The sequence below is a fragment of the Microcebus murinus genome, chromosome 15, assembly GCF_040939455.1.
Source record: "Microcebus murinus isolate Inina chromosome 15, M.murinus_Inina_mat1.0, whole genome shotgun sequence".
Taxonomy (NCBI): Eukaryota; Metazoa; Chordata; class Mammalia; order Primates; family Cheirogaleidae; genus Microcebus; species Microcebus murinus.
Window position 1 is genome coordinate 42,835,603 of NC_134118.1, and position 18,208 is coordinate 42,853,810.

The 18,208-nt window shown below is 32.6% G+C and overlaps 1 protein-coding gene across 2 annotated transcripts in view; it reads left to right on the forward strand.

The window, feature by feature from the left end:
- Positions 1–12: 12 nt before the first annotated feature.
- The window catches only part of ANAPC10 (anaphase promoting complex subunit 10), a 58,845-nt gene continuing 40,649 nt past the window's right edge, over positions 13–18,208 (forward strand). The window contains exons 1-4 of one of the 2 annotated variants that reach the window (XM_076010598.1): positions 13–155; positions 1,855–1,981; positions 6,024–6,114; positions 10,884–11,004. In XM_076010598.1, coding sequence (XP_075866713.1) covers positions 1,867–1,981; positions 6,024–6,114; positions 10,884–11,004 — 327 coding nt within the window. In that variant the 5' untranslated portion in view covers positions 13–155; positions 1,855–1,866. The remainder of the gene's footprint in view (positions 156–1,854; positions 1,982–6,023; positions 6,115–10,883; positions 11,005–18,208) is intronic. The other variant, XM_012783798.2, reaches the window with a different exon arrangement.

The following is an 18,208-nucleotide window of genomic DNA, read 5'->3' on the forward strand; positions in this document are numbered from 1 at the left end:
AGCAGGGCGGGATGACAATGTCTGACGTCATTGTGCTGCGACCCTAATTCTTCGTCGTCTGGGAAGCCGGGCTGTCCTCAGAAGCATAGTGGGAGTGGCGCGGAACTGCTGCACGTCTTGAGAACCTGAGTTGCGGCCAGCCGGGTCTGGACTCTGTAAGTGTGTGGGCTTTTCCCCGACTTGAAGAATGGTCCTAGTGTAAGCAGAGGCATTCTCCTCCCTAATCTCAGTCTCTTTTTACACTCGCCGTCTCCTCAAGGCCGATGGGTCAGGCGTGGAGCCTCAGTCTTTCTATCACGCCAGAGGTGTCAAGCAGGACCAACAGAGTCTGGTCTCCACACTGCTCGCTGTGGCGCGCCCTCTTTGGCCCCAGCTCCCTGTCATCTGTGTGGTCAGTTCTTTAAGGCCAGGAACCCGGTCTTCCCCGAGCTCCGTGTTTTATCCACTTGGTGGCGTCCAGTTTCAAGTCCTGCAATTGAATTCTGCCCCAACGTGGAGATGTGCTTTTTATTTATTAATTTTTTTAGATGACAGGACATTCAATTTGTAATTATGGCTAGAGTTTAATAATCCTGTCCGAGACCTCTGTTAACTTGCAGGCAAGTGGCAAATACTTTACGACTAAACCTATTCATTTATTAATTCAGGAAGTTACTTATTGAGCATTTACTTCTGAGGCCTTTCCGAAGTTTACAGTCCACTGTCTCTGCCATTATTTAAGAGTATCAAGTGTGTATTAGTGAACAACTTGAGATCTAATGGGAGGTGTCAAGGACATGGTATATACACAACTGTTGGATCTATTTTGCATGTATAACAATGTTCAGTAGCAATAACCGCTACAGTAGCAGTAACTGTGCTACCAAAGCAGTTTTACATATTGTTCACTATCCAAGAAGTATTTTTTCACGTTTGCATAGATTTATTAACAAAAGATATGAAAGATGAAGTCAACCTTTTTAGAAAAGCCAGTTATTCACTTCTAAACTTTGAAGCCATTTTTTCTGACTTTATCTTCTATGGTAAGAGCACATGTAAATGGAACTTTTGACAGCTGATGGGGAGATATAATTGTTCTCTGCATCATTTAATGAATATTTAAAATGAGAACCAGGACTAGGCTTAGTGGCTCACACCTGTAATGCCAGCACTTTGGGAGTGCTGAGGCGGAAGGATCACTTGGGGCAAGGATTTCGAGACCAGCCCGTCTTTACAAAAAAAAAAGTTTAAAAATTAGCCTAGCATTGTGGCATGTGCCTATAGCACCAGATACTGGGGAGGCTGAGGCGGGAAGATCGCTTATGCATGGGACTTGGAGGTGCAGTGAGTTACGATCATGCTACTGTCCTTTAGCCTGGGTGACCAAGCGAGACTCTATCAATCAGTCAATCAATAACATACCAATATTTCCGTGTTCCTGGAATAAGAGAATTTCAATCTGACTTTTCTAGGGTTAAAAGTCATTTGAATTTTTACTCATAGAAGTATAGAACTGCATAGTATTGTAGAATTAAAAATCATCAAATCAACTTTTTTTACAGGAGAGGAAATAAAACCCAAACTTGTTCAAAGTCTAGGGTAGTTAAAAGAAGTACTGAAGCCAAAACTTTGTTCCTGTTCTCTTTTGAGTACCATACTCTACTGCTTTGCACATCTGGTCATAATATATTTCAGACTGAATTCCCAAGATTTTTTTGATTATAGTGATTGAGTTATATTAACTGTATTTGAGAAATAGATGATTAATATTGGGATATATGAGTGCTCCATTTTGATGTTAAATTTTTACTTTTACCTTTTGTATAAAGATGTTCAGTTTCTGGTGTAATGTGCATATTCTTTTTTTCTGCATAGAATGTTTAAAAAATGACCACACCAAACAAAACACCTCCTGGTGCTGACCCGAAGCAGTTGGAAAGGACTGGAACAGTACGGGAAATTGGGTCACAAGCTGTTTGGTCACTCTCATCTTGCAAACCAGGTAAAACAAAATGAAAAAACTGTCAGTAATAGTTACTTACAGTTTTCTTGTACAGTAATCCCACCATATCATGGGTGGTTCCAAGACCTCCAGTGGATGCCTGAAATCAAGGATAGTGCTGAATGCTATTTATGCTATGTTTTTTCCTATACATATGTGCCTATGATAAAGTTTAATTTATAAATTAAGTGCCAAGACCTCCAGTGGATGGTTCCAAGACCTCCAGTGGATGCCTGAAATCAAGGATAGTGCTGAATGCTATTTATGCTATGTTTTTTCCTATACATATGTACCTATGATAAAGTTTAATTTATAAATTAAGTGCAATAAGAGATTAACATTAACTAATAATAAAATAGAACAATTATAATAATGTACTGTAATAATAGATATATGAATGTGGTCTCTCTCACTTTCAAAATATCTTACTGTACTATATTCACCTTTCTTGTCATGATGTGAAATATAAAATACCTCCCTGATGGGGTGAAGTGAGGTGGATGATGTAGGTGTTGTGACGTAGTGTTAAGCTACTATTTAGCTTCTGACAATAGTTCAGAAGGAGGAGGAGCATCTGCTTGGAAGTTGATTCTGGATCACTGAGCCATGACAGTGTTGATGGTTGGATGTCAGGAGCAGATGATGTCAGTGAGTAACAGGCAGATACTATATGCAGCATGGATATGCTGGACAAAGGGATGTTTCATGCCCTGGGTGGGACAGAGTGGGATGGCGAAAAATTTCATCACACTACTTAGAAAAGTGTGCAATTTAAAACTTATAAATTTTTTATTTCTAGAATTTTTCATTTAATATTTTCAGATCGAGGTTGACCTAGGGCAACTGAAACTGTGGAAAGTAAAGCCACAGAAAGCAGATCTGCAGATAAGAAGGGACTGCTGTACACTGGATTGATTTTAATATTCATATCTTATATTTCATGCTAAGTCTTCAAAAACAAGTATATCTTTTATTTATTTTACACTTTCCATCTCAATTCAGACTAGGCATATTTCAAGTGTTAGCCATATTTCAAGTGTTCAGTAGCAACATGTGGTGGCTACCATATTGAATAGTGCAGATTTAAGAGTCATAGAGTGAGTAATAGCCTCAAGTTTACATTTTAATAGAAAACTATTTTCTGTCACCACCTTAAAGTATCATCACTTGCAACTTATATTACTACAGTGATGTTCTCTCTCCCTGGGGCTGAAGAATCTATCTAAAGATTTTGATCTTATAAATTCCTGATCCTACTAAAAATTCTTCAATAGGTTGGCTATTTTTCAAGATAATTTATATTCCTTAGCTTAGTGCACAAGAGTCTGTGTGATCTAGCTTCTTCAAATGTCTCTGGCTTATTTCCTGCTCCACAACAATGTTTCTCCTTAGCTTCCAAACCTAGCTAACTAATACTTCAGAATTCAATGCAAAAGTCAGTTTCTCTGGGAAAACCTCTCTTATACAGTAGTATATCAATAAAGGCAGCAGATGCAAATTTAAGATACAAATCTCAGACTGGGGAGGATATATTTGGATTACATGGAACAAACAGAGGGTTAATATCTATAATAGTAAAAAGAGTTACAAATCAATTAAAAGACTAAAGTCTATTGAAAATGTAGGAAGGTATGAAATTTTATATAAAAATAAATGTAAATAATTAATAAAACTATGATGTACAATTTTTACCTGTTAGGCTAATAAATCAATCTAAAAGATTGATTGTATTTTAGCATGAGTACAGAACAGTGTTGTCCAGTCAAACTATAATGCAAACCACATTTACAATTTAAAATGATCTGGCAGCCACATTAAAAAAGGTAAAAAGAACAGGTACAATTAATTAATTTGTCTCAATATATCCAAAATATCATTAAAACATGTAATCAATATAAAAACTTATTAAACATATATTTAAATTTTTTCATATAAAGTCTTCAAAATCTAGCATAAAACACATCAGCAAGAAAAAACGAACAATGCCATTAAAAAGTGGGCAAGTGACATGAACAGAAGTTTTTCAAAAGATAGACAAAAGGCTAGCATATGAAAAAATGCTCAAAATCACTAATCATTAATGAAATGCAAATTAAAGCCACAGTGAGATATCACTTTACTCCTGTTAGAATGGCTTTTATCAAAAAGTCCTAGATGCTGGCATGCATGCAGAGAGAAAGGAACGCTCATACACTGTTGGTGGGACTACAAATTAGTATAACCCCAAGAAAACAGTGTGGAGATTTCTCAAAGAACTAAAAGTAGATCTACCATTCAATCCAGCAGTCCCACTACTAGATGTCTACCTGAAGAAAAAAAAGTTATTTTGTCAAAAAGATACCTGCAATTGAATGTTATTGCAGCACAATTTCACAATTGCAAAGAAGTGGAATCAACCCAAGTGTCCATCAGTTCATGAGTAAATTAACAAAATTTGGTGTATGTATACCATGCAGTACTACTCAGCCATAAAAAAGGATGAATTAATGTGTTTTGCAATAATTTGGAAGGAACTGGAGATCATTATCCTAAGTGAAGTATCTCAAAAAACAAACTACACATCTACTCTCTAATAAATTGGAGCTAACCCATGGGCACACAGGTGGATAGAGGGAAGTAAAAATCATTAAAAATCAAGCAGCAGAGATAGGGGAGGAGAAGAGGGGCCAAAATCCACCCAATAGGTACAATGAACACTATTTGAGTGATGAGCACATTTAGTATCAAAAATATCTATACCCCCTTAATGTTCTGAAATGAAAATAAATAAATAAATGAATGAATGAATTATAGAACATCACAATTTTTATAAACCATGGAGAGGGGGTTGATGTTCTCATATATTATCAGTGAGGAAGGATTTTGGAGGAGAATTTTGCAATATTTATCAAATTAAAGATTGAAATGATCTAGGATTCTATTCCTAGAAATCCATCCTCCCAAAGTAGTAACATATATTTAAAGGTTATAGACAGGTATTTATTGCAGTGTTGTTTGTAATAGCAAAACATTGGAAACAACCTAACTGTCCTACAGTGATTTTGGTAGATAATTATGCTATTTTCAGACAGTGGTATACTTTATAACCTTAAAATATGTAGAAGCTGTTTATATGAGTTATTACAGGAGTTAATAAATATTTGATGATTTAATATATGTAAAATGCCTAGAATGTGCCTGACACATAGTAAAAGTTATATCAATATTTACTATTATTATTGTTAATTTATTGATACAGAATAATCTTCCAGATATATTAAGTGAAAATAAAAAATTAAAAAAACGAAGTGTGGAATTATTTATATTATGTCATTGTTTGTGTAAAGAGAGGGGAAAATGTGTATATGATTGCTTGTATATACATACAGTATCTGTGAAAGAGAACGCAATAAATTGATAACATTAATTATATTTGGAGATGGGAATGAAGTGGTAGGAGGATAGTGACTTTTCACTATGTTATTTTCTGTATCTTCTGAATTTGACCCATAATGAATATATTACTTAGTCAACAAATAAAATGTAAATTTAATCTGTTTCTCTTAACTTTTTTTGAAAAGTCTATACTTTACCATTAAATCAGGCTCATTTCTAGAATTAGTATGAGTTATTGGGGTTTTAATTAGGAACAAGCAACAGTAGTACCACTTCAGTTATCTAGAGGCTGGAAGATTTGGGATTCTGGGTAAATTTAATTTTGATTGATTCAAATTTAAATCAGAAGCACTTGGTATCAAATATACATGCCTTTTGAAAATATTTTTAAGTTGTCATTTTTCTTGTCAAAGTAAGAATGGGATATTGAACTAACTATTAAATAGAATATTTTTGTTGATTTTTCAGGACATGGGGATCATTCATATTTTCAGCTCATAAAAAGTATAAGAAACTGAGTTTCAATACATACATATGATATTTTAGAATATATCCTAGAAAATGTTTTCTAGAAATGTAACCACCAAAAAAATGGACCTAGTATAGGCTTTGTATATGTAGGTCTGTCTTCTTCATGGGAACTTATTACCACTTTTGGTGTTTTTAGGATTTGGAGTGGATCAATTACGAGATGACAATCTAGAAACATATTGGCAATCAGATGGCTCCCAGCCTCATTTAGTGAACATTCAATTCAGGTAATACATTTTTGTATTTTTCAACTAGTATAGGTTATAAGTGGATAAAAAAAATCTATTTTATTTTTGTTAAAATTAAATAAATACAGAAATTATAATGAAATATACTTAATTTTGTTTTTAAACTATAATAAGTTTCAGAGATTATTTTTCTGCTTAATTAGATAGTTATTAATAGCATCTTAAGTTTACTCTGTCTTAACGTTTATTAATTTCTTATGGTACCTTGCACAGTTCCTTTTATGTAGATGTTTCTCAAATATGCTTTTCAATATGATTTATTTTTAGAAGGTACTTTCAGAAAAATATATTTTGCTTGTGGCCTAATACAATGCCTTAATATATTGGAATAAGTAAACCTGAAGTGATGATGGTAATTTCCTTAGCTACAGGATATTCATATAACTCCTCAAACTTGTACTTCTATTTGGAATAAAAATTATTTTAACTTAGAAAAGAACATCTTCATTTTTAAAAATGCTTGCTTTTTTGAGGAAAGGAAAACAGCCATATGTTTGTCAACTGCTTTAAATTTATTGGCATAAATGGGATCTAGTTAACATGCTTATCTTGCTGCATTTATACTATCTGTTTTAACATTCTGTAGCATTGTATTTTTGGTCATTTGTTTTTATTGTCCTAGGGTACAAATCAGCAAACTTCATTTGCAAAACACAGATAGTAAATATTTTAGACCTTGTGGGCCATAAGGTTTCTTTTGCAGCTGCAGTACTCAGTTCTGCCCTTACAACACAATGCATTGTATGGCAGCCATACATAATGCATAAATGACTGAATTCAGCTATTCTAATTAAATTTTATCTTATAAAAGCAGAAGGTGGGCAGGATTTGACCCACAGGCCATAGTATGCCAACTCCTATTATAGTATATTAAATATGTACAGAGAAGTAACAGCAGCTGACTGGTTTTTTTGAGACTTAAGATACCAGATACGTTTCTAAATGCCTTTCCTTTCATCTTATATAACCTTTATAATTATTATTATCCTTATTTTGTAGTCTCAGAAGTGGAGACTTAAATAAATTAAATTACTTTCCTGAGGTCACACAGCAAGGAAGTGGCAGAATTACAGTTGGAACCCAAGTTTTCTGACTCCAGAGCCTGTGCTTTGCTTTGCTATGCTTTGCTTTTTTTTTTTTTTTTTTTTTTTTTTTTAAAGAGACAGGGTTATGTTGCCTAGACTGGTCTTTAAGTCCTAGTGGGCTCAAACAATCCTCCCACTTCAGCCTTCTGAGTAGCTGGGACTACAGGCGGGTCTAGAGCCTGTGCTTTTAACCATTATCCTGTATGACCCAGGGTAAATTGCTTCTTCGTGAAAATAAAGCCTATAGCTTCAAAGTTATATAGTGAGTATCTTAATCTAACTGTATTATATTAGAATAGCAGGGTTTTTTAAGTAAATAAAACTCTATACAGAAGGCCAATGTACTGAACAAATAATAATAAAAATTGGTCATATTGAGCATTATTGTCAGGTTCTGTCTTATCTCATTAAGAGTTTAAGGTTTAATAGTTATAAATATGTATCATTTTTTATAATCCTCATAGCAACCTTGTAAAATAGTTTAGGTCCTATCATTTTTCCTTTTTACAGATGATGAAAATGAAGCTTAGAAAGATGTAGGATTAATAACTTACTCAGTTCATACATCATGCAGTTACGGAGCTTGGATTTGATCCCAGGAGGTTTGACTTCAAGGGCTGGGTTTGTAATCAGTTCTTTAAGCTGCTCCTCAACAAAGGTGTAGCTGTTCTTATTAAAGCAATAAGAAATTCAAGGCCCTCCTCACTTAAGTCAGCCATTGCCTTTATTAGGGAACCCCAAAGCTTTGAGGAACACTTTTTAAACAAGTGTTTTAGAAAAAAGGAAATTCATTAGGATTTTTGAAATAATCTCACACCACAGAAAAGTTGCAAGTACAGTACAACTTTTTTTTCTGAATTATTTCAGAGCAAGTTATCAATATGATATCTCATCACTCTGGAATAGTTTAGTATTTCATTCCTGTAAACAAAGATACTCTTGTACATAACCAGAATATACCCTTATGAAATGAACATCAGTATATTATTACTGTTTGATTCTACATTATCATTTAGGTTGTATTAGTTGTTCCAATGAAGTTGAATCACAGCTTGAATTTAGTAGTCATTTCTGTATACTCCTTTAATCTGGAACATTTCTTCAGTATCCATCTTGGATGCTAATCCTCCGTGTTGACTTATGATTAACACCAGTCCTGGGAATGCCTCTAAGATTTCCAGTTTATCTGTTGTTCCTCATGTTAGAGCATGTAATTCCTGCCCTTAGATCAATTATCATAAATATGTACTTAGCATAAACACTGCCCTTAAACAAATTCCTACACATTCTCTCTGAAGCACATATACCCTTTCCCTAGTATGTAAGTCCTGGATCTTGGGGGTAATAGGGCAGAGATCTACCTGTCTGTAGCCACCCAAGCCCATGCTTCTGTCCATAAATTCCCTAATAAAATACCCTAAACCAACAGACTGGATTTGTCTGCCTAATTCTTTGGTTTCTTGGCTCCTTCTGCATTTTGAGGTAGATTTACTTGTATGGTCCCTTTACAAAACACACCTACATATCACTCTAAGCTGGTTTCAATGACTGTTGAATAAGCTAAGTATAATTAATTAAAAGGACTGCAAATAGTGGTTCAGATCATGTGAGGCACACAGACACACTTTTGAACTCTGACTGTGCCTACCCACTAGCTTATTGACCTTAAGCCAATTATTAATCTGAGAGTTAGTGTTTTTAGTCAGTAAAATAGAGCTAATAATAGATCCTATATCACAAGGTTGAAGAATAAATGAGATAATGCATATAAAGCATTACTTCTGGGTTAGACACAAAATATTCACTTGCTATTTGCTGCCATTATTTTTATTATCATAAGCATTATTACTATTTTTCCCTTTCTAACCTCATCCTGCTTATTTTGTAGGTTCCAATGACTAAATTATCCTGAATTTCATAATTTAGAAATAAAATTATTCTGAACAAAAAACATAATCTTTTAGGTCTGCTTTTGTTTAAGAAAAATCCTTGAGAGTAATCTTCATTATCTTTGATCTCTCCATAGTTAAAAAGACCTTTTACTTCTTGCATGGCTCTTCAAGGAAAAAAGCCTTTAGTATGCCCTTCAAAATTTTCTCTTCTTTCTTTGCTTAATTTCCTGTCTCCTTCCTGGCCTAGCAGAAAGAGAAAGATGTCAGTTTGATATCTTTGGCCTCATTTGAAAACCTAGTAATGGTATTTATTCTGTCAGTAGATCCTGGGTGTTTAGTGTTTACATCTTGATCTGAAGAAAAGTCCTTAACTTTCCCCATTCCTTTCTGATGAATGGCATCTGCTGTAGAAATTTGGTCCTCTCACTAAGAGCTAAAGATCCCCTGCTGTTTTTATTGGCTGACTTTTGACACAGACTACTTCTGTTTCAAGGAGCTCATTGTTATTAATTTAGTGCCAGTTTATACTAGAACTTAACTTTAAAGCATATTTAAATAGACTTCTAAATGGTTTTTTTGGGTCAGTTTTTTTTTAAATTGCCTAGGTTTTTTTTTTGTTTGTTTTCTGATGGCCAAATAGCATATGCTCATTCTGAAAAATTATCCAGGAAATGTAAATGTAATAAAGAAGAAAATAAAGATCTCCCATAGTTCTACCTCACCAAAATACTCACTTTTAACATTTTTATATGATTCCGTCTAGGTCTCTTTGTATACATACATATAGGTTTATATCCCTTTTTAAAATTTTTTATTTTCTACAACATGTGATAAATTTTAAATAGTTGTGTAGTATTTCATAAAATGGATATCTTATAATTTATTTAATCAATTCCCTATTGCTGTGGATATTTAGGTTGCTTATGATTTTTTAGTAATTTAATTACAGGACAATATTTTTCTACATCCATTTTTGAGTAATTGTGTTATTGTCTTTTAATGCATTCTTAGAAGTTGAATTACTGGGTCAAAGATTATGTATTACTAACTGGCTGTGAAAGCACATTTTTTTCTAATCAAATGTGAGTATAATCAGTCATTTTAGTATTTCCCAATATGATGATAAAAATACTATCTCCATGTCACTTAATTTTAATTTCTTTGATTATTAGAAATTGAACATCTTTTCATGTTTTTTTGACACTTGCATTTTTCTGAAGTGAATTTTTATTGTATTTTCTTTGCTTATTTCCCTAGATTATGTATATTTTAAAAGTAAGAGCAAACTTTTATTTCTTGTATTAAGTAATAGGTTATGCTTTCTATTTTTTAAAAAGATGTTTTTTTTCTTTGCTGGACTCAGTTTCTCACTTAGCTAGTTATTTCCAAGCATTAATATAGGAAATAATTAACTAGTAAATAAAAGCCAGGCTTGTTTGAATAATTTCTTTGTCTAAAATACAAATGAAGAGAATGGAAATTCTTAATGCTTGTTTGCTCAGTAACGTACCTAATTTGGATTAACTGTACCATCTTTACTTACATCTGTTTCTTGACTGTTCTACATAAGAGATGTATATATAAGTAAAATATCTATATCTACATTATTACATGTTTTTCATTTTCATTATTGAAATTAAAGAAAATTAAAATTGTTGATTTAAATACTTGTTTTAAGCAAACTATATTTTTAAAATCAGAAGGTAAGAAGCTTTGGAAATAATGTTTCCAGATGATTAAGTGTATGTTGTTTTTACTTTATTGCTTTTAGAAGAAAAACAACAGTGAAGACATTATGTATTTATGCAGACTATAAATCTGACGAAAGCTATACTCCAAGCAAGATCTCAGTCAGAGTAGGAAATAATTTTCACAATCTTCAAGAAATTCGGGTATGTCTTTCAAATTTTTAAAAATATATCATCCTTTAACTCTTGCTCTTTAGAAGATAGACACAGTTGACATTAGATTAGACAGATTAAAAGGAAAATTGTTAATATTAAGAAAACATATTTCTGTAAAATATTTTTTATTTTCTTTTGAATTCTAAGTGTCTTCATTTTTTTCTCAATATTTTATTATGGAAATTTTCAGACATGCAGAAAAGGAATATACTTACGTAGATTCTTCAGTTGTTAATTTTTTGCTATATTTGCTTTATTATGATCTGTCTATTTAATTTTTGTGTGCATTTTAAAATAAGTCACAAGTATCTGTACATTTCATCTCAGACACTTGGCATAAGATGTTAGTGGAGTTATCAATATTTATTTAATGCTCTTTTTTAAAAAATTATAATTTTCCTTCTTTCTTTTCCTTCTTTCTTTCCTTTCCCTCCCTCCCTCCCTTTTTTAGAGATGGGCTCTTGCTATATTGCCCAGGCTGCTCTCAAACTCCTGGCCCCAAGTGATCCTCCCACCTCAGCCTTCCTAGTAGCTAGGATTATAGGTGTGAGCTAGTGCACCCAGCAATGTCCATTTTTAAGATAAAATTTATGAACAATTTTGTAGAAATCTTAAGTATTATATGTTATTTGGTGAGGCATACAAATGCATACATTTGAATAAGCCCAACTCCTACTAAGATATAGAACATATGTCTATCACCCCAGAAAATTCCCATATATCTGTTCCTAGTCAGTCTTCATCACTACCCTACCCTCTGGTAACTATTCTTGTGATTTTATTTATTTTTTATCATATATCAGTTTTGTCTGTTCTATCATGTTATGTAAATAGAATTATACAGGATGTAAGTTTTATGTAAGGCTTCTTTCACTCAGCCTGTTTTTTTGAGATTCATCCATGTTGCATGCATCAGTATTTCATTCTTTTTTATTCCTGAGTTGTATTCCATTGTTTGAATAGACTACAATTTATTTATCATGTATGTAACTTTTTGAAGCTATTGGGACCATACTTTTGTGATTTGAATTTTACTAGCCCCCAAATATTTACATTTCAAAGATGTTTTCAATAGCTTTGAACTGTATAATTGTGTAGCTTTGGCTGTTTGCATTTTTTTTTATTTTAGAAAGTCATTGCACCCAAATAATCATTAAAATCTGTTGGCTTTCAGAATTTGGGAAGCATTTTTGGTCTTGGAGAGACCTCCATTTAATTTGTGACCTGGACTTTTATTTGTCTTAGTGTTTATATTAAAACCATTTATATTTCTTATCTAAGTAAATAATAAAATACTTAATAAAAAATCACATTTACTTTCATCATTTTCTCATTAAATACAGTGTTGTTCTCTTATATAATTTGTCTATATATTGACAAATAAGAAAAGGGCGTGGTACACAGGTATTTTTGTTATTTTGTTCTTTTGGATATTTGTCACTTTAATTATTTATTATTAAATTGACAAATAAAAATTTTATTTTTCATGTACAGCATGATGTTTTCAAATCTGCATACATTGTGGAATGGCTAAATCAAGCTAATTAATATATGCATTCTCTCACACACAACTTTTATGTTGTGAGAACACTCCAAATCCACTCTTAGCAATCTGAAGAATATAATACATTGTTATTAATGTGATCATTATGTTCAATAGATCTCTTGAACTTATTCCTCTTATCTAACTGAAAATTTGTATCCTTTGGCCAAACTCTCACCAATCTCTCCCACTGCCACAGCCCCTAGAAATCATCATTCTATTCCTTCTTCTATGAGTCAACTTTTTTAGATTCCATATATAAGTAAGATCATGTGGTATTTGTCTGTCAGTGCCTGACTTACTTCATTTAACATAATGTCCTCCAGGTTCATCCATGTTGCAAATAGCAGGATTTCCTCTTTTTAAGGCTGAAGAAGGTTCCATTGTGTATATATACCACATTTTTATTATCCATTCATTCATTGGTGGGCACTTAGATTGATTTTCATATCCTGGCTATTGTGAATAATGCTACAGTGAGCATGAGAATACAGATAGCTCTTTGATGAACTGATGTCATTTCGTTTAGATATGTACCCATTTGTGAGATTGCTGGATCATACGGTAGTTCTATAATTTTTTGAGGACCCTTCATACTGTTTTCCCTAATGGTTATACTAATTTATATTCCCACCAGTAGTGTGCAAAGGATTCCCTTTCTCCACATTCTCACCAACACTTGTTGCTTTTGTCTTTTTGATAATATTTTCATAAGTGTGAAGTGATATCACTGTACTTTTATTATAATTTGCATTTCTCTGATAATTAGTTATATTGAGCAGTTTTTAATATACCTGTTGGCCATTTATGTTTTCTTTTGAGAAATGTCTATTCAAGTCCTTTGCCCATTATAAAATCAGATTATTAGGTTTTTTCTTTTTTTGCTCTTAAGTTGTATTACTTCCTTATATATTTTGGATATTAGCCCTTTATCATATGCATGGCTTGCACACATTTGCACTCATTCTACAGGTTCTTTCTTCACTCTTGATTTTTTTTCCTTTGCTGTGTGGAAGCTTTTTAGTTTGCTGTAGTCCCACTTGTTTATTTTTACTTTTATTGCTTGTGCTTTTGGGATCATATCGCAAAAAATCATTGCCCAGACCAATGTCAAGAAGCTTTTCCCCTATGTTTTCTTCTAGTGTTTTTACGGTCTAAGGTCTTGCATCTAAGTCTCTAATCTATTTAGAGTTGATTTTTGTATATGATGTGAGATAAGGGTTAATTTTCATTCTTCTGCTTGTAAATATCCCATTTTCTCTTCACAATTTATTAAAGAGATTGTCCTTTCCCCATTGTGTATTCTTGGCACCATTGTTGAAAATCAATTGACCATAATTGTGTGGATTTATTTCTGGGCTTTCTATTTAGTTTCATTGGTCTATGCCTGTTTTTATGCCAGTAACATGCTGTTTTGATCACTGTAGCTTTGTAGTACAGTATATTTTGAAGCCAGGTAATGTAATGTCTCTAGCTTTGTTCATTTTACTCAAGAGTACTTTGGTTATTTGGAATCTTTTATGGTTCCATATGACTTTTAGGATTTTTTTTTCTGTGAAAAATGTCATTGGAATTTTGGTAGGGATCTGCTGCATCTGTAGCTCACTTCTGAGTAGCATGGACATTTTAATAACATTAACTCTTCTACTTTATAGACACAAGATATTTTTGTATTTGTGTCTTAAATTTCATCAATTTTTATAGTTTTCATTGTAAATCATACAGGTAACCTCCTTGGCTAAATTTATTATTAAGCATTTTTTGTAGCTATTATAAATGGTGTTGTTTTCTTTATTTCTTTTTCAGATACCTCATTGTTAGTGTATAGATGTGCTATTGATTTTTTTTTTTTTTAAGGCAGAGTCTTGTTGCCCTGAGTAGAGTGCCGTGGCATCAGTCTAGTTCACAGCAACCTCAAACTCCCAGGCTCAAGCGATCCTCCTGTCTCAGCATCCGAATAGCGGGGACTACAGGTGCACACTACGAAGCCTGGCTAATTTTTCTATTTTTAATAGAGATGCGGTATTGCTCTTGCTCAGGTTGATCTCAAACTCCTGAGCTCAAGCAATCCTCTGGCCTTGGCCACCCAGAGATTACAGGTGTGAGCCACTGCACCCAGCCACTATTGATTTTTTTTATGTTAATTTTGTATCCTGCAACTTTACTGAATTTGTTTATTAGTTCTAACAGTTTTTTGGTGACATCTTTGGGGTTTTCTCTATATAAGATCATATTATCTGCAAACAGGGTCAATTTAACTTTATTTCTTTCCAATTTCAATGCCCTTTATTTCTTTCTCTTGCATAATTATTCTGGCAAGGACTTCTAAAACTATGTTGAACAGAAGTGGCAAGAGTGGGCATCCTTGTCTTGTTCCTGATATTAGAGGAAAAGCTTTCAACTGGTCACCATTGAGAATGATGTTAGCTGTGGGTTTGTTATGCATGGCCTATAATGTATTGAGGTACATTTATTCTATACCTAATTTGTAGAGAGTTTTTATCATGAAAGGAAATGGATTTTGTCAAATACTTTTTCTGCATCTATTGAGGTGATCATATGGTTTTTGTCCTTTATTCTATTAACGCGGTTTATCATGTTTATTGATTTGCACATGTTGAACCATCCTTGCATCCCTAGGATAAATTCTACTTGATTATGGTGAATGATCCTTTTAATGTGATGTAGAATGCAATTTGTATTTTGTTGAGGATTTTTGCATCTATGTTCATCAGGAATATTGACCTGTATTTTCTTTTCTTGTAGTGTCCTTGTTTGGCTTTGGTATAAGGGTAATGCTTTCCTCTTAAGTTGTGTTTGGAAGTATTTCTTCTTCAGTTTTTGGGAATAGTTTAAGAAAGATTAGTATTAGTTCTTCTTTAAATATTTGGTAGAATTCACCAGTAAAGCTATCAGATCCTGGGCTTCTCTTTGAATGGAGATTTTTTTTATTGATTCACTCTCCTTAGTCTTTATTGTTTTTTTCAGATTTTATATTTCTCTATGATTCAGTCTTGGTAGGTTATATGTGTCTAGGAATTTATCCATTTCTTCTAGGTTATCTAATTTATTATTGTATAATTGTTTGTAATAGTCTCTTATGATCCTTCATATTTCTGTGACATCAGTTGTAATGTTTCCTCTTTCATTTCTGATTTTATTTGAGTCTTCTCTCTTAGTCTTCCTAAAAAATTGACAATTTTGTTTAGTGTTTCAAAAAACAACTCAGTTTCAGTGATCTTTTCTATTGTTTTTCTAGTTTCTATTTCATTTATTCCTGCTCTGATCTTTATTAATACCTTCCTTCCTTTATTACTGCTGACTTTGGGCCTAGTTTATTCTTCTTTTTCTGGTTCCTTGAGCTGTATCATTGGGTTGTTTATTTGAGATCTTTCTTCTTTCTGATGTAGGTGTTTATTATTATAAACTTCCCTCTTGCATCTTTGGATATACCCCATAAATTTTGGGATGTTGTATTTCCATTTATGGTTGTCTCAAGATATTTTTAAATTTCCTTTTTAATTTCTTGTTTGATTCATTGGTAGTTCAGGAGCATGTTTATGCATGTATTTGTGCATTTTCTGCAATTCTATTATTGATTTCTAGTTTTATACTATTGTGGTCAGAAAATATATTGGATATGATTTATATTTTCTTAAATTTGTTAAGACTTGTTTTGTGACTTAATGTGATTTTTTTCCTGGAGAATGTTCTATATGTGCTTAAGAAGAATGTGTGTTCTGCTGCTGTTGCATGGATTGTTCTGTATATGTCTGTTTGTTCCATTTAGTAAAGGATAGTTTAAGTCTGATATTTCCTTACTGTTTTTCTTTCTCAATGATCTGTTCATTGCTGATGTATGGTATTAAAATTCCCTCCTATTTTTTTTTATTTCAATAGATTTATGGGATACAATTTGAATTCCATTACATGTATATATTACATAGTGGCAAAATCTGAGCCAAACAGTATACTTTGTACCCAATAGGTAATTTTTGATCCCTGCCCCCTCCCTCTACTTTTATTGTATTGTGGTCTACATCTCCTTTCAGTTCATTTAATATTTAATTTAAGTATTAGGTACTTCGATGTTGGATGTATATATATTTAACAATTATTGTACCCTATTGATGATTTGACCCCTTTATCATTATATAATGACCTTTGTTGTCTTTTTTTTTTTTCAGTTTTTGACCTAATGTCTATTTTTTCAGATATAAGTATAGCTACCCCAGCTTTACTTTGATTTCCATTTATATGGAATATCTTTTTCTATTCCTTCACTTTCAGTCTGTGTACGTTCTTTAAGGTGAAGTAGGTCTTTTGTGGGCAGCATATAGTTGGATGTTATTTATCCATTCAACCTCTCTATATCCTTGGATGGGAGAATTTAATTCATTTACATTCAAGATAAAGACTACTGCCATTTTGTTAGTTATTTTCTGATTTGTTTTGTAGATCCTTTCTTCCTTTCTTTCTGTTGGTATCTTACTTTGTGATTAGGTGATTTTCTCTAAATGTATGTGATTCCTTACTTCTTATCTTTTGTATATCTTCTATAGGTTTTTGCTTCGTGTTTAGCAAGAGCCTTACATAAAAAAATCTTATAGTTAGAATAGACTGCTAATGCTACAGTTTTATCCCACCCTCCCAGTTTTTGTTTTTGATGTCACAATTTATATTTTTTAATATATAATCATGTGTCACTTAATGAAGGGGTTACATTTTTAGAAATCCATTGTAGGCAATTTTGTCATTGTGTGACCATTACAGTGTACTTATATTAACCTAGTATAGTCTGTTACATACCTAGCTATATGAGATAACCTATTGCTTCATAGGCTACAAACCTATGAAGCATGTTACTGTACTGAATACAATAGGTAATTGTAACATAATGGTAAGTATTGATGTATCTAAACATAGAAATGTACAGTAAAAAATAGGGTATAAAAGATAAGAAATGATACACCTATATATGGCACTTACCATGAATAGAGCTTGCAGGACTGGAAGTCCTCACCTCTGGCTGAGTCAGTGAGGAGTTGTGAGTAAATGCGAAGATCCAGAACATTACTGTACACTACTGTTGACTTTATAAATGCTGTATACTTAGGCTATAATAAATTTATAAAAATATTTTTCTTTCTTCAATAATGAGCTTACTGTAACTTTTTTACTTTATAACCTTTATAATTTTTTAAAACTTTTTGACTCTTTTGTAATAACACTTGGCTCAAAACACAAACACATTATGCAACTGTACAAAATTCGTTTTTTTTAATATCCTTACTCTAATTTTTTTCTATTTTTAATTTTTTATTTTGTTATTTTACTTTTTAAACTTTTTTGTTGAAAACTAAGGCACAAATATACACATTAGCCCAGGCCTACACAGGGTCAGGATCATCCCTATCACTGTCTTCCACCCCCACATCTTGTCCCACTGGAAAGTCTTCAGGGGCAATAATGCTCATGGAGCTGTCATCTGTTATGAAAACAAAAGCCTCTTCTGGAATACCCCCTGAAGGACCTGTCCTAGGCTATTTTACTGTTAACTTTTTTTTATAAGTAGGAGCAGTATACTCTAAAATAATAAAAAGTAGGAAATAATACATAATATAGGATATAATAAGTCATTTATTATTA